Source organism: Magnolia sinica, chromosome 18 (genome assembly GCF_029962835.1).
Source record: "Magnolia sinica isolate HGM2019 chromosome 18, MsV1, whole genome shotgun sequence".
NCBI classification, from domain to species: Eukaryota; Viridiplantae; Streptophyta; class Magnoliopsida; order Magnoliales; family Magnoliaceae; genus Magnolia; species Magnolia sinica.
The window spans coordinates 6,572,139-6,594,033 of record NC_080590.1 but is presented as its reverse complement, the minus strand read 5'-3'; the positions used below and the strand labels follow the sequence as shown (position 1 = coordinate 6,594,033).

Below are 21,895 nucleotides of genomic sequence, written 5' to 3'. Positions count from 1 at the left end.
TGGCCCCCAAGAAGTTTTTAATGGTGAGCATTGAATCCCTGCTTTTTTCCAGTGGTGGGGAGGCACTTGAGCTTTGCATCTAATGAGCTGGAAAAAAAGATGGATGGTGTAGATAAAACACATACATAATGGTGGACCCCACAAAGCTTGGGGCACATGGTGCTGCAGGGATATTCCTGGTGACAAGCGCAGAAAGCAATCTAATCCCAAGGGAAAGGAGAATACAAAGAGAAGAGAAGAGGAAGAAGGAGAGATGCGCACAGTTACTGATCCCAAATTCTTGTTCATTGGAATCATAACTACAATGGACTTTTTAGTAAAATCAGCTTATTATTCCTCAAATAATAACCCACCCAACCCTCCACTGGGACATCGAAATTTGGATAAGATATTTTCATGGCAAATCAAATCAGAATTGATATGATCACAACTCTTCTTGATTTGGATGGCAACAAGTCCGTTAGATTTCCGGGAAAGGAAGTTAGGAGATCTCCTAAACAGTGAAAAAAGAAATTGTAATTGTTACATAAGTGAATACTTTAACCATAGAACTCTTCTATACAAACAAGCTGCTAGTTTAGATAAAGAAATTTCTTGGTAAATCAAATCATATGTCATATGATTACAATTCTCCTACATCTAATTGCAATGATGAGTTCTTGCTACTATTGTTTGTTTTACTGAGAAATCACCATAGAAATGGTAGTTTTATAATGAGAAGATGTAATTATTACAATTTCCTTCTTATTTATTCCAGGAATGTCTGAAATTCTCCTTTCAAATATGCTTAGTTTTAGGGATATTTATCCTGGAGTGAAAGATGCATCAGCCTGCTGATCAAGAGATCATACCAGTTGAAGAAAATGGGCTGTTAAGAAAAAACTCCCAAGGGCCCAAATTCAATGAAGATATCTAGCTCACTTGATGTTTACTCTATAATGCGGATTCATTGGATCCATGAGTGTGGGCCACTGTGATGAAAAAATCCAAGTATTCCGAAGAAAAATGAAGTTTCTAAGCCCTACAAGCACTCTTCATGGCACGCAGCAGAAGGGGTTAGTGAGATAACTCAAGCACTTCATAAGATTGGAAAATGCATGACTATGTCCATCAATAGAAATGGGACACCTCATAAAACTGTCCTATTGTTGACTTGTCTGTCATGTTAGCAGTGAGGAAAGAAAACCTGACAATAAAGATGAGGGTCTAAACTCATGTTTCTAAAACAGTGGTGTACGACCATATTCATCATCTAAATTGCCACTCCCAGTGTTAATGGCTTATATCTCTAAAATCATACTGATTAAAAAATTCAAACAATCATCTTAATGACTATCAAGTTTACACTGGGTAATCCTTCAACCCTTCCAAGTAAAACACACGTTCTGACTCACACGTGCACAGCCACACATTTCATGCATTCTGCTGACGTGGCTTCACATGTGTGAACAGGCTACTTAGTACTGTTATATCAAACATAATCTGGATTAAGTTGAGAAGCCCATTGAGAACTTTGAGAATTACCTTATTGGAACAGCTTTCTCAATCATTTTTACTGAAGTTGTTAGATTTGTAGCCAATCACTGAAAATTTCCTTGCATTTCTAGACTAGCAGTGCTACAGTGATTCGCTGAAAACCGATTCCCTGTAATACAGCCAGCGCAGTCAACATAAATCCCCATGGGGTTCACAATGATGTATGTGTGGCATCCAATCTGTCCATCACGTAGGAAGCCCATCATGGGAGGCAAGCCTGAAAACCAAAAATCGTGCTGATCCAAAATTGAAGTGGGCCACACTACTTACAAATATTGGAATACAGATCTACAGTTGAAATCTTCCAGAGGCCCACTTTGATGTTTGCATGACATCCAACCCATTCATAAGGTGAGTGCAGGGAAACCAAATGGCGGGTCCTAGGAAGATCTCAATGGTGTGGGTCCTATCCCACTGTTCCCCGTTGGGTAGCCCACATGAGTTTTGGATGGCCCTCATTTCTGGAATCGAGTCATACAATGATCTGTAGCAAATGACGAACCAATTGGAGTGAATTTCATTCAAACATCACGATGGGCCCCATAGGTATTCATGTCATACCTGCTGCCTTGATTGATATAACAGGGCGAGGTGAATCACCCCGAGCGACTCACCATAGCATTACTCCTGCTAGATACCATAAAATTAGCATTTCTGCAGCTCGATATCATAACATTCTCAGACTGGAGCTAAGTACAAAGATCTCCACGATTTCTTTAAAAATAATAAATAAAAAATAAAATGATGTGATTCCTCAGTTTCTTAATGCCTGAAATAAGCCAGACTTGTTTGCAAAATCATTGTGACATGCATTTGTACTGTGACTTTCATGGAGAATGTGGAAAACCACTCCTGAATTGAACTTGCATCACAATGCTGATGAAGGATTGCATGTTTTCTTCTGTTATTTGTTGAAATTGAAGGAGAATTTGGTCATTTCGTGAGCTCCACCTGATTATTGGATCAGCAAGATTTCTGGGGCGCCCCACTTTCCTGGTGAGGCAAACCTGCTGTATGGTTCGGATGCCATACACACCACTTGGTCCCACATGCAGCTAGTTGCTTGATATTATCATCCACATTTTTGGAAGGTGAAACAGGGGAGCGTTGGATCGTGCAATAATTCCCCCACCTATGCTGTTGTCTCATCCACTGTGCTAAAGTCCAGATCCCGCACATGGTTTGACACCATTGTTGAGGATTGTCTGATCACCGTGACTTTTGATCCATGACCATTCTGTGGACGTCCCCCTAAAAAAATGAATGGTCCAGATCATTGTAGACATGCCCTTGTGTATTGCATAGGAGGCGGGAGGACTGAACCAGGCAGATGGGATCTGCTCCCATATGCACTCAAACAACCTTTCAATTATTTTCATTGGAGGCCAAGAAAAGAATGCACAATTTACTTGAATAGTAATACATGGGGATCATCGCATAAATTAAGAAAAGCTTGGCTACTTAAACACCGATAGCATCTTGCTCTGAACTGCATACCTCCACTCCCTACCAAAATTTCAGAGGCTAAGATTCACCGGTAATCGTGCTTAGGCTTTGTGGGAAAATTTCCTTCGCTTCTTGATTCTCTTGGCTTTGCCTTCATTGTCCCTCTGCTTCCTTTTCTTCTTGGCTTTGCTGTCATCGTCCCTTTGCTTCCTTTTCTTCTTGGCTTTGCTGTCATCATCCCACTTCTTCCTTCTCTTGCCTGTGTCATTCATGCAGCTTCCCTTTCCGTCCATCTCTTTCGAGTGCCAAGGCGAAACTTCAGTTGAGACTTCGGTTCTGCATGCAACCGAAGTGTCTTTCTTGTTTGCAAGATAGTATTCCGATACAAGCTTGTGCGCCAACTTTGCCAGGCAGGAGCCAGATATAGAATTGGGAACAGGCCTGTGCATGCACCAGATGAGATTATGAGAACACGTCACCAATCTATACGGCCCAATTAGACGAGAGGGGAAAGGAAGTAAATAAGAGTTATATGATACTCAGGTCACATATGATGCTTGGTACACAGGCATTCAGAAATTGTACAGGTGGTATGTATTAACTCAAACAAAGCTGACTAGATTGTGCAGTCCACTGTCACCAAGTCACAATCCCAAGATCAGATTGGTTGAACAATTGTAGCCTCTGATCCGTGGACACTTATTTGTGGAAATAGGACCATTAGATTTTATTTTTTTCATTTTTAGCTGTCCCATAAATGTCTACCAATCAGATAATCAGATAATCAAATAACCTCTATTTTTGGTTCATGATACATCTACACTGGATGTCATAATTTGGAATGCTTAATTTGACAGCTTGTATGCCATGTGTGCAATATTTAAGTAATTTCTAAGTGCATGGGTATCATCCATCACATAGCCCAAGTATCAAAGTTTTTCTCACTAAATAAACAGGTTTGTATGGGAGATGATCACCTTTCAGAAAATACACGTCCCAGAACAGCTGTTTTCTCATGCCATAACAAAGGTATTGGTAACACGTCCCTCTTGGAAACCGACTGAGTTCAAAAAAAAAAAAAACAAGAACAAATAGACCATAAGCAAGGTGGATGAATCATTGGAAATCCTGGCTACAATGAGAAGAAAGAAAGAAGACACTGATTGTCTACCTTCCCAGTCTTGATGACCCCTTTTGGTGGCCTGGGGATGTGGGGATGGATAGGAGGGTGCTTGTAAAACACAGTTCTGCAAGAACCCGAAAGATAACGATCAAACATGTGATATATTTCAAGTTTAATGGCATGTAACGGGAAACAAAAAGCAAACTCACATGATTTGGTTCTTTGAAATCTTCTCCGTGTCTCTAATTGGGGAACAAATTTCCAGAGGGCAAGCAGATTTATCAGAAATATACATGTAGCCATTCATTCCTCCACTGCAAGTAAACCCTCAATGACATCAATTTGTGAGGGAAGAAACTCATAGCAAGAAAATAGATTAATCATTTTCATACTTCTTGAACCAACCATGTTCCTGTTGGTATTTTTATTTAACTGGCCAATTCTCATGCAGAGCAATCTTGATTAATAAAAATTGGTTACCATTTTTATTTCATGGATTTTAGGGTTTTGATTGCTACACCCTCATACATGTATTGTGAAAATAAGTTTTAAATGCAATTACATCAACATCATGATCATCATCTGAAATGTCTAACTTACGATAGTGTTTGAAATTATTAACTCCTCCATAGATGATATGCACCCAAATGTGCTCCGTCAAGAGGCTTTTATTGATCTAGGAAACGAAAAACATTCCAAGCTACACATGCCTTTGATTATAATCTCTAAGGAAAAACAATCTGCTACATGGTACATAATAGCAAATGTAAATGATGCATATCAGTCCTAATCTATGGTCTTCTGTCTTCAAAGTGTCCTTGTATAACCAACTGGGCATCGGGATTGATTCTGTCCCAATCAGTTGGATCGTAGGTGCGATGATTTACTTCACGGGCGAGGTCTCTGGTTCAAGTCCAGGATGGCCCAGCTGCGCCAGGGAAAAGAATCGAGGAAGCATCTGACTCCTTCATGCATGCTCCACTTGGCTCGGGGGGATATAGCTCAGTTGGTAGAGCTCCGCTCTTGCAATTGGGTCGTTGCGATTACGGGTTGGATGTCTAATTGTCCAGGCGGTAATGATAGCATCTTGTACCTGAACTGGTGGCTCACTTTTTCTAAGTAATGGGGAAGAGGACCGGAGGCATTTCCTCTACCCCTTCTTACCCTGCCCTGAAAAAGCAAGGTCACCTTGCGTCCTTGAACCGATAACCATCTTTTGGCCTCTGGAAAATGGAATCCGGTAAATCTTTTCCTCTGGGGGGGGAGTCCTATCCCTAGGAAGTCTATTGCCTGGTGCTTAGGCTTCTCCTGGGAGGTCTACACCTCGTGCAAAGCCTTCCCAGCAGGAATGGGAATGTTCAGATTAGTAAGGTTCACCTCCATTGGGAGATGAACGCCAGTGTCTGAAGTCTCGACAGCCAAAAGTCGGAGAATAGCCCCACAAATGATGCGCTAAGGGTATTTATAGTCCATGGGGTCTTTCACTCCAAAAGTTTTTTTACATGGTTATGAACATATATCAGCCTCCCGTTAGATGAGAGGAGCTTAATTCCGTGGAATCTTGGGAACCAGGCAAACTAACACCTGTTGTAGAAGAAACTAAGCGCCTGTGCCTTGGCAAACTGATGCAGGGAGCTTTGTGCCTAGCACAGAAGCTTGCAAAAGAGTTCTGGTGTTGTCCTAGACAGGCACTAGGGCTCCACCGGATGCGTATGGACTATGGACTCATTTCATTAGTTTGCAAAATTGCATGTCAGAGTTTCACACCAACTGCCAACCTCACACAATTCTCCTCCTCTATCCAGGCTTTGGACCGGGAATAAGAGTGCAAATCTCTCACAAGCATTATTTTTAAATGAAATTACATAATTATAATCAATTAAGGCTGCATGGTTGTTTCATGTACCAACAGCAATAGCTAAGCAAGTGTTGGATTTGAATGTGGTTAACATGCCCAGTGTGGTGATGGTTTTAATTACAAACCTGATAGTCGGATTGATTTTTCTTTTGATTTTGGCCTTGAGCAATTTCGGGTGATCCTTTTTACGCCTATAGGATGACATGATCTTTGTTGATAAAGGATGTGACATGTGAACAAAGAGTACATCAAAACCCAAACTATTTCTCTGCTTTTCTTCATCCTAGAAGCAAGAAACTTGGTCAGGTAGAAGAGATTGCCCACTTCAGAAGAATGCAAAGAGATTAACTAGAAGAATCAGGTATGAACAGCCACCCACAAAAGAAAGTATTACCGTTAAGGTGTCTTCCAACTTTGTGATTTCTGCAAGAAGGCGGGACTCCTTGATAAATGGTAGTTTACAAACAGCCTGCCCATCCAGAGAAAAAGATATAATCATGTACCTATTTAGTTAAGCATCCACACTTTAATCAAAGAGGGCCCTGTGGGGTAGATCTTGACATCTCCAGCCAACATATGCATGCACATACAGTCACATTTGCACCAACAGGCATGCAAGCATGCACATGAGCTGGGCACCAATGCTTTTCAAGGCATGTGTATACAAGGCTATAGGATGTACCAACCTAGGTTAATATCATGAAACTAGAGTTCAACCCCATTGGCTTTTCAGGAAATCACCATTACCTGCCATGCGTAACGTTTTCCATTCATGTCAAGCTCAAAATCTGTCCCAAGTCAGGGAACAATGTAAGAGCTACGAAAGAATAATCACTAACATTTAAGGACAGTTATAAACGTTCCAGCACACTCCCACCTTTAGGATAAAAATCAGCAATAGGCGATGATGAATCCGTCATCAACTTCCTGTAAAACAAAGGAAGTGCATGTGCACTGCAGATGCACCATTTGAATCACACACTGAGTTGATAACTAAAAAAATAAGTAAAAGAAAACAATGGTTTGCTCCTTGTAACAAGATGAACTAAACTGCCAACCTTGCAGCAGGCAAAACACCCATCAACTGATCAAATGGCTTGAAAGGAACCCCAAGTGTGAAGCGGATGTCCAACTGATCCAGGCCATAAAAGTCTGAAGCAAATGGAGCATAATGATAAGGATAAAACCTGTGAATGGAGATTTACATAATAAGTGAGGGGATTAAATCAGATTTTTTTTATTTAAAAAAAAAAAAAAAAGAGCAAACACCAAATATTATTTTAAATGGAAGCATCCATTAATCAGCCCAAAAAAATAATTAAAAAAAGGCATGGTCGAGGTGAAACAGATTTTTCAAGAATATAACAAACAGAATACCATCTTCAAGTCACCAAAACTATCAGCCAATGAAAAAAAATCACAACTTGCCAAGAAAAGGAGGAGAGAAACGGAGGTATGCAATAGAACCATAAAGCCTACAAAACAGGATTCAGCTCACACCATTGCCAGGAGCAGACTCCTTGGTAGTAATAGTGCATGACCCAGCAAATCCCTTCAGTATACTTCAGGACCTACAAATAATGCAAGTAATCACATAAGCAGCCTATAATTGTCCAAGTTCTTGGAGGACTAAAACAAAGTCACAAGCTTCACTTAACTAGAAAACTTTGGAAAACACATTTGAAGCAGCCACTCTAATTAACAGCGGTTATGTGACCAAAATAGAACTGCATGCAAGGAAACTCACCAACACTAGGAAGTAATAGGCAACTAGCAGGTGGAATCTTCATTGTATAATTAGAGACTGAAAGTAGAAAACACACACACACACACACACAAAAGACAACTTCCTTCCATCCTACCATTCATCATCATCATCATCAGCCCTGTCCCAACTATTGGGGTCTTCGCATATCCTATTTTGCCAAAAATTCCTATTTATCCAATCTTCAGTGAGTGAAAGCCATCACATCCCTTCTCATGACCTCTACCAAAAGCCATAGTTCCCCTTTATTACCAGACCATTTCCAGTTTTCTTAGCAGATGGCCGAACCATCTCAAGTGGCTCGCTATAATTTCATCTCCAGTTGGAACTGTTCCCAGGTGGCTATGAGAGACCTTCAATTCTATCATTGGGCTGAGATTTTAATATCAATTTACGCTCCTGATCTTTCTTTACAAATTCCCTTGACCACTAGGAATGAAGGCTATACCTTTTCTACCTTTGTTTAACTCTGCCCATGCTTTGTGAGTTCCAATGCTGAGAATGAAATATATAGGAATGCACATGCGTGGGCATCTGCATGGACCTACACTACAAGGCCATGCACATGCCTCGAACAATTACTGTGGATTTGCATGTCAACCTCTACATCGATGTACGATTACAAACAAATGTGAGGTTGAAGATGCTTGCTAGATAAAGATCCATGTGTGGACGGGAGTCGCTTGTGCAGAAATACCCCATGCACACCCCTTCGATTCTGCACATGTACTTAGAATTGCATATGCACACAAAAATTATTTTTAAAAGAAAAAAGTTGTGAACTCTCACTGCATGCAATAAATGTAAGTCCTCTCTGGAAATAAATGAACATCATACACGTGCTGCCATGCACTTCCATTTGCATGTGTACACTTGCACTATAAAGGAAAGTATGTCATGCATGTGGGTGACATTCATGCATACAGATACACTATCATGTGTGCACAAAATCATGGTATGTGAATGCTCAAGATCAAGTGTACAGCATTTGAAAACATATCAAGTGTACCCAGTAGTGTGACTATCTGTGTCCATGAGATACATGTATGCCTGCATATATGCATGTAGATGCACAAATTGTCATGCAACTCACTTAGACAGAAGCACACACACTCTTTTATTTCATCTATATGGGCTGGCTTCTTTCACTCCTTCAACATCTCTTGGTGCTTGCCTGAGAAGGCTGACTTTCTGCTCCAAGCATGGCACAGGGTGCAAATCGGAAAACAAAAAACAAAACTCTGGAGGACGGCTGTTCTCGCGGTCTGGTGGTTTGTTTGGGAAGAACGGAATAACCGCTGTTTTCATGACTCAGCTAACTCTGCAGACTGTGTTTTGTCCAAGGCTAAAAGAGCCTTAATCAAATGGGCCTCTCATGTTGAAGCTCTTAATGATAGAGATTTTCTCTTCTTAGGTTTTTAGCCTTGATCTGCTATCTCAGCGGATCTCTTTGTTTCTGTTTTGCTGTTTTTTCTCTTTAATACAATCGTCACTTCTCAAAAAAAAAAAAAAAAAGACAGAAGCACACACGCAGAAACTCACATGCATCATTTTGATTGATATACTCTATATTTGTTTTCTTCTTTTTTCTTTTCTTTCTTTTTTCTTTTTTCTTTTTTTTTTTTTTGAAAGGTAACATTACCAGGGATTGAGGATTGAACCCTGGATCACTCACACACACTACATCTCTTCCAGCTCATCTAATGAGCCAGAGACTGTTTGTAGTCTATATTTGTTAAAGAGAAAAGAAAGAAAAAATATGATAAATCTGCAGATGAAAAATCCTTGTACAAAAGAAATGGTCCAACTACAAATCAAATGTTGGTAAACCAAAGGCCTATTTAACATGCATTCAACATGAGCAAGCCTAACTAAAAACACTTGATAAAAATGAATACAACAGTAGCCATCAGAGTTGAGCCTTGTGGCAAGGCAGTCGGGACAGAAAGGTAGCAAAATTGAAGTCGAGTAACAAAAAATCTCAATCAACCAATGCAGTACAGATTATTATTTTTTAATAGCAACTCAAATTTTATTACAACCAATCAAAAAGAAAGAGCAATACAGAGGAGAGATGATGAGAAACCTTCTGAAACAAAGGGCCCCTGCCCTCAAGAAGCTAAGAGGAACCCAAACATAACCAAAGAGCGAAGAAGATGACTAGGGACCTCTCCTCACCATACCCCCAATTGCACTCAAAGATGGGTAAGGAAACTCCTTTGAATTCAGGGTTGTACAATGCAGTACAAAATCAATGGATGATAAAATGTGACTATCATCAAATTAGCGTACCGCATGTCTTCTGAGAATCTTATAATCATCTTCACTGATAACGTGAAACTTCTCAGCATAGTACCTTTCTTTCCACCCTTCTTCTCCCAGCTTTATCTGTTAAATTTAAGCTTGAATGAGCACATAATTATGAACACCAGGAATTGGGTATCATGATCTTAAATGACATGACAAACCTTGTCAACTATCGCCTCGCTGGATTCTGAACCATTTGAAATCACATGATGAAATCCATTCACTGAGCTCCGCAACTCCTTCGCCTCAGGCTGTAGCTTCAACGAAATGCCATGAGCATGAAGAATACTGAATACGTGTTCACCGCCCACAATTTCTTTTGATGGATCACAAATAAGAGCCTGTAATTTAATATTGAATACTTACATTTTGTGAGGCCTGAGCAATTGGTGTTCCTGTGTGCTTAAGAGATGACCAGAAATCCTTCGATGCCTTCCTCTGCTCAACACATTGCTGTGATGAAGAGCCACCATTGCTGCCAAGCCTGGTATTTGAAGAATTCTGAAAGTGGATCTCTTTTTCCTTCTGTAATTGAAAAAAATAAATCAAATCATTGCCAAACTTAGTAACCAACCAGGTGATTAAACAGCTACAGGAAAAGGATACCTATCAACAATAAAACAAAATAGAAATATGCATTCTCCTTCGTGTTTGCCAAAAAAAACAGAATAAGCAACTTCAATTAGCAGCATATGCACAAAGCATACCAATGAGATGAGTTTCTTAACAATAAGCTTCTAGGCGAAAATTACAAGTCCAATTTGACATTATCCTCCCTCCTGATTTAAGACCTTGTAAGGACTGATCAGTTTCCAAATGTAGTATGGGATTTACATAGAGAATTACAGCCGCTGCATTATTTTTTTCCTTACGTTCCTCTAAGAAATTCTACCAATTAAAGAAATTGCAATAGTAAATGCATATGTTAGCAGGAAGCAATGTTGATTTCTATTTTAAAGTGGCACACAGTGTTTGAAAGTCTCAAGAATAGGGAGTAGCAAGCGGCAGAACCTGGCTACGTCTCCTAAAGATGGCATTTTCATAAGAGCCAACTACTTGTATGAAGTGCTCCACACGCTCCAAATCCACCTGTAGAATATGAACAACCAAAAATGAATATCACAAAATGTTTGAATAAGGCATAACATTTTTAGAGCACTTCAATTAATGCAACACTTCTTTGCAAGCATAGAACAATTCTATCAAATGTGACACATATAACTCGCCGAGTCCCCGAGCTCCAGTAAGAAATTTTACTATAAGTTTAATAAGTCATGGGTTTGTTAACTTGTGTGTATATGCTTGTATCTATAAACTAGATACAAAATACAAATTTAGGAACAGAGAGAGAAGGCAAGGTACACTACTAAATAATCTCAGATTAATGCAGGACCAAAAACAGAGCAATGCCTCATATTATAGGAATCCTTTATCAAAAGGAGGGAGCTACTGGTCCATAATTTTCCTATTATCAATATCACAAAAAAGAAGCAGCAAAGTGAGGGGGCTAGGCCTGACCTTAAAAAATAAAAGCATCAAAACAACCTAAAGAAAGAGACAATGTATCAGCTTGAACCATCATTTATTTCTAAATGAAGGAATACCCAATTTTTATTTTTATTTTTAAAGCAACGGGATTAAATTAAAAACGAAAGAAGAGAACAACGGGGGCTGCTGAGATAGCAGAACCGAAGCCAAAAAAGAAAAAACACTACAAGCCTAAAAAGAGAAAGTTAAAATCTCTAAGAAAAGACACATTAGAAGCCCATTCTATAAGAAGTTTTTTTGCTCTCGATCCCACAACTTGAGCCGAAGCTTGTGCATTGTTGAAACATCTATCGTTTCTTTCCTTCCAAACCGCCTACCAAATAGCCATAACTGCCATTTTCCAAACCTTAGATCTGATTTTACCCAACTTAAAGCCGTGCCAGTAACCGAGCAAAGAGGAGGCAGAAGCTGGCACATAACCGCTAACGTTGAAGCTTGAAAGAAAGTCCTACCGGATCTGAGAGATGAAAGGGCAGTGCACGAGGAGGTGATCAACCGATTCATCACAGCCCATGCAACATAGACAGATGTTGGCAAGTTGCATACCTTTCTTCATGAGATTGTCTAAGGTAAGAATCCGATTCCTAGAGGTCAGCCAAGCAAAATAGATATATTTTGAGGGGACGGGATATTTCCAGATAAATGGAGAAGCCAACGTTGCAAGGGGAGAAGAGTAGCGTAGAGGGACTTCATCGAGAAATGGGTGGATTTTTCTTTGGTCTATATAATTTTATCCGGTTCGGACTGGGTCGGGCTAACCCTGGATAAACAATTAAGAAGCTCAGCATAATGAACTACCTCCCAGTCATAAAGATTTCTACAGCAGCTGATATCCCAAACTAAACCAGACTCCATTTGAGAGAAAAAGCTGTCAACAGACCTATCCTTCTTGACAACGAGGCGATAAATAGATGGGAAGCTATCCCTCAAACTCCTTTCCCCTAACTAGTGCTCCTCCCAAAACCGAATCACCGACCCGTTCCCCAAATGAAAAGCAATATTCTCAATTACCGAATTTTTGGAACGAAGGATTCCTTTCCAAATGCGAGAAGCTCTGTAGGCTGAAGAATCCCTGGTCCACCAATCTCCCGACGATGACCCATATTTCCCTTTGATGACACTATTCCATAAAGCTTCCTACTCCGATCCGAGTCTCCAGGTCCACTTGTACAGGAGACCCTTGTTCATCACCTTCAGGTTTTTGACGCTTGCACCTCCGTCTTGGAAGTGTCCGCAGACCTCTTGCTAGTTCAGGAGATGGAATTTCTTCTGATTTTCCTTGCTGCTCCACAAAAAATCTCTTCTCAGCTTGTCGATCCAGCGCAGAACAGCTGACAGACAGATAAAGAAGGACATGAAAATTGAAATATATGGGAATATTCGACAATGCAGCTTTAATAAGCGTGAGCCTGCCCCCCATAGACAAGTACCTACATTTCCATCTGGCCAACGTCTTTTGGAATTTCTCCACCACCTTGTCCCACATAGATAATGGAGGGGTACCAATGACAAGCGGCAGGCCCACGAAGAACGTCGGGAGCGGGGTAGTCAAGCAACCCAAAATCCGAGCAAAAGAATTTGGATCTAGCTCGGATACATTGATCCCAAAGACTTTGGATTTGGCCATGTTAATGTGCAGCCTAGACACAGCCTCAAAACATCTAATAGACATGTGGAGATTTATGATGGCTTCAGAATCCGCTTCAAATGTGATCAGCGTATCGTCAGCGAATTGAATATGAGATATCGGCGTGTCTACCCAATTTATCCCAAAAGACAGTTCTCTGAACCCAAGATGGAAGGATTGTACTTGAAATAAAAGCTAGCTTCTGACATATCACAGGCTAGATTCAAAACGGAATCATCTACGTGATTACTCTCTCTATATATATGATTCAACTACACCTGCATCTTCTTACTAATTTCTGCTATTTCCTATTTGGGCCCACAAATCCCACAGAATTGATTGCAACCAAATTATTAATTTTCTTTCTTAAACAGTTACAGCCTAACTATTAGCATGCAAAATTTTAGTAATATGCATGCACACAGTTTACCCTTTTGCAATGCAACCACGGAGATGCATTCATATTAAGATTGAAGCTCACATATGTGCATTTAAATACACTCATTATAAAAGGCATTTCCTCACTGTATGCTGCTGTACTAACATAATATTAATGACACTAAGTTCCAAGCAGGCTCAGACACAAAAAAACCATGGATGCCTCAAACAACAATGAGGCAGAAATGGATTCAAAAATCAAAAGGCAATAAATAGATGGGGGAAGAGGGGCATAATTCCATGCCATTAGACAAGGTAGGACTAACAAAAGTTAGGCAAGCATTGCAACAATTATGAAAACCCAAAATGTTGAATTATTTGAAGGCAATGCAAAGGCTCAAAGGACCTCAAAAGAATTAGTCAGGTAACCGCCCATTCGAACAAACTCCTTCTTGTACACAGTCATTAGTAGGTCAATCGCACCCTATCACAAAATCAGCAACAATAAATATTTAGTCATAATTTGCACAAAAATTGATGTCATGCTTAAATATGTAAAATATTTCAGAGATGCACACAAATTTAGAAACCCAGCAGAATGTCTTCAAGTGCAGCAGCAATACACACCTCAGAAATTTCCAGTGAAGGCATGTGGGGAAGAAAATCGTTACCCACAAATAAGCACATGAAAACAAAATCATCAACCAATCGTTCCAGATCTACTTTCACCATTGAATCTGGTATTCTCAAGTCATGCTCTAAATAGTCCCTGAGAACCCAAGTGTTGAGAAACTGTAACAGAAAATGGTGATCACCAGTTAGATGTAGGAAAATAAAGGTTTAACACTGCAATATTGGCATATTTGATCTCAACAAACAGGATTGAGCCCAAAATATAGGTGTGGCAAGCCTAGGACCCTAGGCAAGCCACATTATAGGCCAAGCCAAAGACACAATGGCTGGACCAACCCTTCGACGATGAGTTGAGTGCATGCCTCAAGAGTACTAGTGCCGGATACATACGAAAACAAGAACTCCACTGGCAGTTAATTGGCTTACTGACTATTACTTCCAATTTTTTTGGCTTGTAATTTTCCTTTTCCTGCATGTATCATAGTCCCTCTAAAGTCTAAAGTACTTCTAGTCTTTCTTCATAAATTCTCTGTTATTCATTAAGAGAGAAGAAGAAGAGCTGTAGCAACTCAACACTGGTTAACATTGCAATGATGTTGAAGACCTCTTTGCCTTTGAGCGACATCTCTGGATGATTGGAGTCCTTTCCTTTTTGTAAGAAAAACAATACCAACCTGAAAATTCTGCCTTGGACCATCATCATTAACATCTGTGCCTGCAGCTTCCTTTTGCTTTACCTCCTGCTTCCCATGCTGATGAGCTATCGGAGGGGCATTCTTACCAAATTTTTGGCTCTTATCATTTTGACGGAATGTACGTACATCCTACACAAGAAACTCAAATCGGAATCGACCGACCAAAATTTAATGAGCAAAGCTTCTAACATACCAACCTCTCTAAGAATTGCAAAATGCACTTCATGTGTAGCCAGTGCAAGCATGATCAAGTCAGCATCCTGAAATGACAAATTCAGAAAGTCATGTCAAGAAGCCAAGAAAATCGACATAAAAGCTTCCAGTCGGCTAGATATCTAAGACAAAAGGTGGAGACATTTACCAACCCATACAGGCAATGTTGTGTATTCGGGTCAAACCCTGGTAGATTTCTTTGCAAGCGAATGTACGACATTATCTTGTGCTCCCCCTCACCCGGCACATTGGCATCAGAAAGAATAACCTTTGAAATTCTCATGCAGTCAGAGTTGCATAAAGATTCCAAAGCCAAAGAAGAAATAGGAGAGAATAAATCAATGGTAACAGATAGATTGTTGTGTGTACCTTGATGCCACGCCACCCTGGATCCATGTTCAATCTCAGGTGTATGTAATAATGAAGAGCTGATGATAATGTAGCCATGAACTCGGTTCCAGGCGTAATAACGTTAGAGTCTAACATTTTAGTTTGTTCCAAATGAGCTAACTTTTCCCCTTCCAATTCAAATGTGCTTCTTAGCTTCTCTGCCTCAGCTGCCTGAAATTAATCCATCATGAAATGAAACCCATAATTCCAAATAATAAGACATCAAGGATAATGATGGTGGTGGTGGATGGTGAACACACCGCATCTGCTGCATCTTTGGCAGCCCTGAATCGTCTTGCACGCTGCTGGTTCATCTTAGCTCGAGGTGCAACACCATCTATGTGTAATTCAACACAAACATAACCAAATTAGAGAAAGCAGATTACACATATGCACTCGCACACATGTATCAGCATAGTTTGAAACATCAACCTATATGACTCAGTATCATCCGAGTCCTATCTGTTTCAGTCTGAAATGAGATGATCACCAGACCAATACAAGACCAAAATGGGACCGACAAGTTGGACCAGTTTCGGTCCCCAGCTGAGTCACACTCTGAGACCGTTGCTCAAATCCATGCATATAATAATAACTATCTGCCACAAGTCATTTGCACCATGAGACATATTATTGGATAAATGGACCACTATCATTGATCTAGACCATCCATATGGAAACCCTGACCATGGGTTGTCGCTAACTAAAAAATAATCATGATTATACAATTCCAACCATCCAGATGGTAGGATCGAATTGTAACTAAAAAGGTAGTCTTTATCAACCATCAAATGGGAGAACAAGCTATGCAAATGATTAGGATTTGTTCATTTGATGTGATATTTCTACAGTGGTAATTCAATGGCAGGTCAACGGTCAGACAGCCCAAATTGACAATTGGATCATCCAGGCGTCTGGTACAGCAAACGAGTATCGAAAGTTCTTTCACTAGCAGAGAAAGGATGATTGGAGACATGTTTGACTTACCAATAGCCATGTAAAGGAGCTTTCGAGGCCGAATCATCGAGAAAATGCGATCTATGTACTTGAACACAGCCTTGAAAACCTCTTCATAGTTCTTTGGGGCAGGCTGAACCAAATACAAAAAATTGATGAGATACACAAGAACACATCAAATCAACTCCAAGTGATAAAAGAAAAGAGGGAGACTCCAGGCACATGAATAGTTGGTGCGCACTGGTGCTTTTAGCCACTTGGATATTCAAATCATCAATGGGGACCATCCATTGGGTTCAAGCCACTTTTCATGGGCCACCATGAAAAATTCACACGGATCAGAGGAACTTCTCGACCCAAACACTACCATATGAAGTTTATGTTCTCAATCAAAAAGGTCAAATAATGTTTTATCAAATACAAGTTCAACGATCAATGTGAATGCTCCATCCGATATAGTCGACTTTGGACAAAACCATTTCAATCCGATGACCATAACCATCCCGCCGATAGCTTGGCAAACAGATCTTTTGAAGGTTAGAATCATCCAATCACCATGAGCCTCCAGATTCAATTGCCAGTGTCCACATGAGCTTCTCTCAATGAAATATGACAAGAATTCAAGATGGTGGCAGAAACAATACCTGGCCTTCGGGATGGAAACAGGGGTGGATGATCCCGTTCATGTCGAGATAGAGATTGTCGAATTCGATACCGTTGGGGTTCGGTTTGCTGGTGTCAACGGGGACCGGTACGCCATTGGCGAAGATCGGGACTTCCTCGAGCACGTCCACGACAGACAGGGGGTATTTCTCCACCAGCCATCGGTAGAAGGCAGGAATTCCCATTGTCAGCCCCTCTCTCTCCAATGGATTGTGAGGAGTTGGAGTTGAAGTTGAAGAGCAGATGAAATGACGAGGGTTTTGGACTGGTTTTGTGATTCTAGGGTTAGGGTTAGGCTTCGAAGTAGAGCTGGAGCTGAAGCTGGCCCGGTGGGCGTTATTAGGGCTGAAGCAGAGCCCCGCCGGAAAGAGGGAGTGAACGGGAAGCCGTGCGCAGGTTAAATGCAGCACGCTTTGCCACGTGCGCGGGAGAATGATCCAAGACCGTTAAAGCTTCCTAGTGTTGGCACTCACTTCTGCCATGGAACACACGTGTGGGACGAGACCGGAACGGGATTGCAGCCTGCCCCGTCTGGCGGAGGCAGCGGATCAGGTGTTAATCGAGTAACACGTTAGCAGGTGCTGCCCTCACCGTCGGGCCCACCTTGATGTGGGTTGTATATGGACACCATCCATCAGTTTTGTCAGCCCATTTGATTTAATGCCCTCAAAAATAAAGCAGATCCAAATCTTAATTGGACCACACCTGGAGAAATAATGGTCATTGAACCCTCATCACTTGAAACTTCCATAGCCGACTATAATATTTATTAGCCATCCACTTGTTAGTAGAGTTGTATGTGAGTTGGACTGAGGCAAGCTTGGCACAGCTCAACTCGGCTCAGCTACTAGCTGACATGAGCTTGAACACGGATCAACTTGATTCCGTCAGTAACTTAGGCTAGTTCAAGCTTTTGCAGCATTTTTTCTAACACAAAGTACACATTTAATTTCTCACGGTATGAAAAACAAGAACGATAATTTACATGTATTTCATCAAACACTCAATAGGCAGCATCAAATTTAATATACAAGAATAGTTTTATAATATAATGCTTTTTTATTTGATAGTGATTTGTTTCATATCTATACCTTCTCTTTTCTTTTCTTTTTTCTTTTTTTTTTTTCAAAATTTTTACACACATGCACACACCCGACACACTCACGTTGCAGTGGGATTTTATCACCTATGGATGCTCGAACCCGTGACTGGGTGTTGAAACTCCCGAGAGTCTACCAACCAAGCAAGAGTAAAGATTCTATTCATACCTTCCTTGCAACAACTGATCTTACAGGAAATGTATGCACCCGAAACAATATTACGCTGAGTTGTTTTATAAAATACTTGGTAAACAACATCAATATCAAAATAATTGAGTTACCGAATTGGTTTGATTTGAATTGAGGTTCGATCCAAGTCGATTCGAGCTCCGATGAACTCAAACTCAACTGGAAATTTCTTCAAGCTCCAAAAATTAGCTTGAGTCACCTCAAACTGAATTTTGAACTGAGTCAAATTAAGCTTTTTCAAGTCGAGTCAAATAAGTTAACCGTGCCAACTCAGTTCGTGTACATCTTCACTTGTTTCCACGGTCATATTACATGGCTCAAGGAAAACGCTTATAATTGAAATTTAGATATGTTTTAACATGTGCTCGAAAGAGCTGAAAAAAACTGCTACACTGCATGGATATACATCATATACATCAGTGTACCTTCAGGTCACGTGTGACCAAGGGGGCACCATCCATTTTGCCCGATCTAAGGTTCCAATGGACCACAGTAGGAATTGAACACTCACCATTGAAAGCTTTTTTGGGAGCTCAAGAAAGTGATATTTGTGTTTTCTCTTCGTGTGAACCTGTGGACAGGTTGGATGGCAAATCATCATCCCCGTGTGCCCTAGGAAGGTCTGCCTCCTGTGGTGTGGTCTACTTGAAGCTTAAATTTGCTTAATTTTGAGCTCATATGTTAAAATGATTTAAAAGATAGATCCACACCCGTGCAGTACAGTGGGCCCTATAGAGCCCCTGCTTAGAACCAATCCGTAGAGGCCAGGGCAAGCCTCTATGGCTCCCATGGATCGTGATGCGGGACTCACTCTCTTGAGCCCGACCGTGCATGCCGAATATGAGACTGGAGTACTCGGACGCGGATTGCTTTACCCGCCCGTCTTTAGCCACAACCGGACAGTTTTGTCGAAAGTCCTGCCGTAATGTATCTATTTATCTATGCCGTCCATCCCTTGTCTCAGATAATTTTAAAGTATGAATAGAAAAAATGAGGTAAATCCAAGCTCAAGTGAACCACGCACATCAACCGATGAATCTTACATTTAATGCAACTTCATTTAATGCCATGGGCATTTAAGGTAACACAACTTATTAGTTGGACTTAAGCTTCGAATCTGCCTCAAGTTTGCATACCTTCAAATGATACTATAGAAAAGGGACGAATGACATAGATAAACAGATACATGATAGTCAAGACTGCCTGCTCGTGGCTAGAGACTGGCCGGATAGGACGCAGTCCGCGTCTGGAATACTCAGTCGTAACACACCCAAACTCTATTTGGAAGTCAGGCAATCAAATTAGAACTCTTACTTTAGTTTATGCGTTGTGTCCTGAATGAGTTTTGTATCATGCTGATTTTAATATTCTTACTTAATATTGATGATTTATAGCTGATTAACGGATTTGATGAAAGATACCGACTATGGTGGCCTCAAACAAACAAATGGTTGGCATTCTATCCCCATTTTTACCTCTGGTGTGGCCCACAAGAACTGTGGATCTCGCTGATCGTTTGCCCCGTGGCCTAGAATCAAGGACGGGGACCTGGTGGACGAAGTGGATTTTATATATTCAATATGGCGAGCCCCACAGCGAATCGGTGTTTTACGCGTGGCGTGAAATAGGTGTTGTACTTGCCTGGGCCTGGAGACTGGATTGCACATGCCATAACCAAGCCCAGACCAGCCCCATTTCCCACACTAACCTACTCCAAGTACCCCACCGGCGCACGTTACCCGCCACCTCAAACAACAGCACTATAATAAACTCCCAGTGCACCATTTAAAAGCCCTTCTATCCCCTGCTTCCTCACCTCCTCTCACAGGCCTCATCAATGGAGTTCATAGACGAAGAGACGAGGCCCAGATTCCTTCTCCAAACCCGCATCTCTTCGACTCCAATCCCCAAACCAGACGAAATCCAGAAAACCAGCAAAACCCTAACCCTAATCTGCATCTCCGTCTCCTCTCTCCTCATCTTCCTCGCTTTCTTCTCCTCATTCTCTCAATCCCAAACCCTCCAATTCCTCCTCATCTGGTTTTCGATCTCTCTCGCACTCGGGCCCTTCGCCCCAACCTCATTCACGGGCGGCGACATCCGCGTCGGCATCGGTGAGCCTCTCCAGCCGTCAGATCCCGATCCGACGCCCCTCGAAGAATCCAGGAAGAAAATCCCCAATCGCAGGCCGAAAACCCAACGATCCGACAATCCCTATCTAAATTCTCCATCTCAGGTACCCACGGAAAGGCCGGAGGAGCCGAAGATCGAGAATCCGGCCCGCAACGGCGAGACAGGGCCGAGGATCGAAGAGGAGAGGGAATGGGACGATGAGGATTTCGATCTCCTGAAGAAGCAGATCGCGAAGCATCCGGTCGGGGCGCCGCGGCGGTGGGAATCGATCGCGGAGGCATTCCATGGGCGGCACGGGCTGGAGAGCGTGATCAAGACGGCGAAATCGATGGCGGAGAAGAGATCGGGTGGCGGTGATCCGTTCGCGCAGTTTTTGAAGCAGAGGAAGCCGTTGAGCAAGCAGTTGGAGAGCGTTAATGGAGATCCGTCGCCATCCGTCGAAATGGACGAAGGAGATTCGAAGAAAGAGAGTTCAGATTGGAGCTCTGGAGAAGACATTGCATTGCTGAATGCATTGAAAGCATTTCCGAAGGATGCGAGTATGAGGTGGGAGAAGATTGCAGCTGCAGTTCCTGGAAAATCCAAGGCCTGCTGTGTGAAGAGGGTTGCTGAGCTGAAAAGGGATTTTCGCAGCTCCAAAACGTAGGAGAGTTCGAGAAATCTGCTGCATTTTCCATATTTTTTCGACGGCTGCGATGAGGTAATTCCTGCATCTTGTATTCTATTTTACTGTGAAATCGATCTTATACTTGGTGAACGATTTAAGGCGATTTTGGGAAATGGGATTTATGCGTTTGGATTCTAAAAAATGTAGTTTGTTTTGTTGGTTATGAGACGGAGGAAACTAATTTCTAGTCTGATCTCAGCAAGAATGAAAGCTTCCTACTGTAATTTGTTATGAGAATTGTTGTAATGCATTGGGAAATGGTTACATACAACGTACGGTAATTGCTGTACTTTCGAGCTGTGTGGGGCCCACCATGACGTGTCCCCTCGGCTAGATCATCCCTCCTGATCTGTTACTCAGGTGGGCCGCACGAAAAGGAACAATGGGGGACACTGGGGATTGAGGGAAGCGGATTGCCTACTGAGTAGAGCTAGGCATCAAGTCCAGTCGGACCTAGTTAGGGCTCGATCCGGACCCGGTCTTGAAATAGACATTACCCGAACTCGACCCGACTCAGTACCGAGTCCAGCATGCCTGACCAGATCCGAGTCCTGGTTTGGCCTGGACTAATCCGGACCGAGTCCGACCCGGTCAGAAGCGCCGAGTCGGGCTGGGTGCACTTGCCAGAATCACAGCCTCTCCATCAGCCACATGGCATCATATCTGA

General features: G+C 41.6%; 2 protein-coding genes across 4 annotated transcripts; one reads left to right on the top strand and one right to left on the bottom strand.

Moving 5' to 3' along the window:
- Nucleotides 1-2,854: 2,854 nt before the first annotated feature.
- LOC131233907 (5'-3' exoribonuclease 3-like) lies at nt 2,855-17,527 on the bottom strand. Of its 3 annotated transcripts, none has more exons than XM_058230752.1 (23): nt 17,121-17,527; nt 16,507-16,609; nt 15,780-15,856; nt 15,499-15,690; nt 15,278-15,397; nt 15,114-15,176; nt 14,896-15,045; nt 14,216-14,380; nt 13,995-14,072; nt 11,047-11,124; nt 10,402-10,560; nt 10,197-10,292; nt 10,021-10,116; nt 7,464-7,534; nt 7,022-7,150; nt 6,841-6,917; nt 6,711-6,751; nt 6,358-6,432; nt 6,089-6,246; nt 4,315-4,419; nt 4,154-4,229; nt 3,960-4,042; nt 2,855-3,423 (listed from the first exon to the last, which is right to left on the bottom strand). In XM_058230752.1, the coding sequence occupies exons 1-23, from the start codon at nt 17,322-17,324 to the stop codon at nt 3,084-3,086; spliced, it is 2,736 nt and encodes a 911-aa protein (XP_058086735.1). In that variant the 5' UTR covers nt 17,325-17,527; the 3' UTR covers nt 2,855-3,083. The 3 variants fall into 3 exon arrangements, with proteins under 3 accessions (XP_058086735.1, XP_058086736.1, XP_058086737.1); XM_058230753.1 differs by having other exon boundaries at nt 10,197-10,286; XM_058230754.1 differs by lacking the exon at nt 16,507-16,609 and having other exon boundaries at nt 17,121-17,260.
- A 2,738-nt stretch (nt 17,528-20,265) lies between these two features.
- On the top strand, nt 20,266-21,207 carry LOC131233734 (transcription factor MAMYB). The gene has a single exon (XM_058230519.1). It carries the CDS (start codon nt 20,266-20,268, stop codon nt 21,205-21,207), a length of 942 nt encoding a protein of 313 aa, XP_058086502.1.
- The last annotated feature ends 688 nt before the right edge of the window (nt 21,208-21,895 follow it).

Coding starts and splice junctions, on each gene's coding strand:
- LOC131233734 (XM_058230519.1), top strand. CDS start 20,266: ATGGAGTTCATAGACGAAGAGACGAGGCCCAGATTCCTTCTCCAAACC.
- LOC131233907 (XM_058230752.1), bottom strand. CDS start 17,324: ATGGGAATTCCTGCCTTCTACCGATGGCTGGTGGAGAAATACCCCCTG. Junction 7,151..7,463: donor GGAGTCTGCTCCTGGCAATG/GTGTGAGCTGAA, acceptor CTCCATTCACAG/GTTTTATCCTTATCATTATG. Junction 3,424..3,959: donor GGACGTGTATTTTCTGAAAG/GTGATCATCTCC, acceptor GTGCATGCACAG/GCCTGTTCCCAATTCTATAT.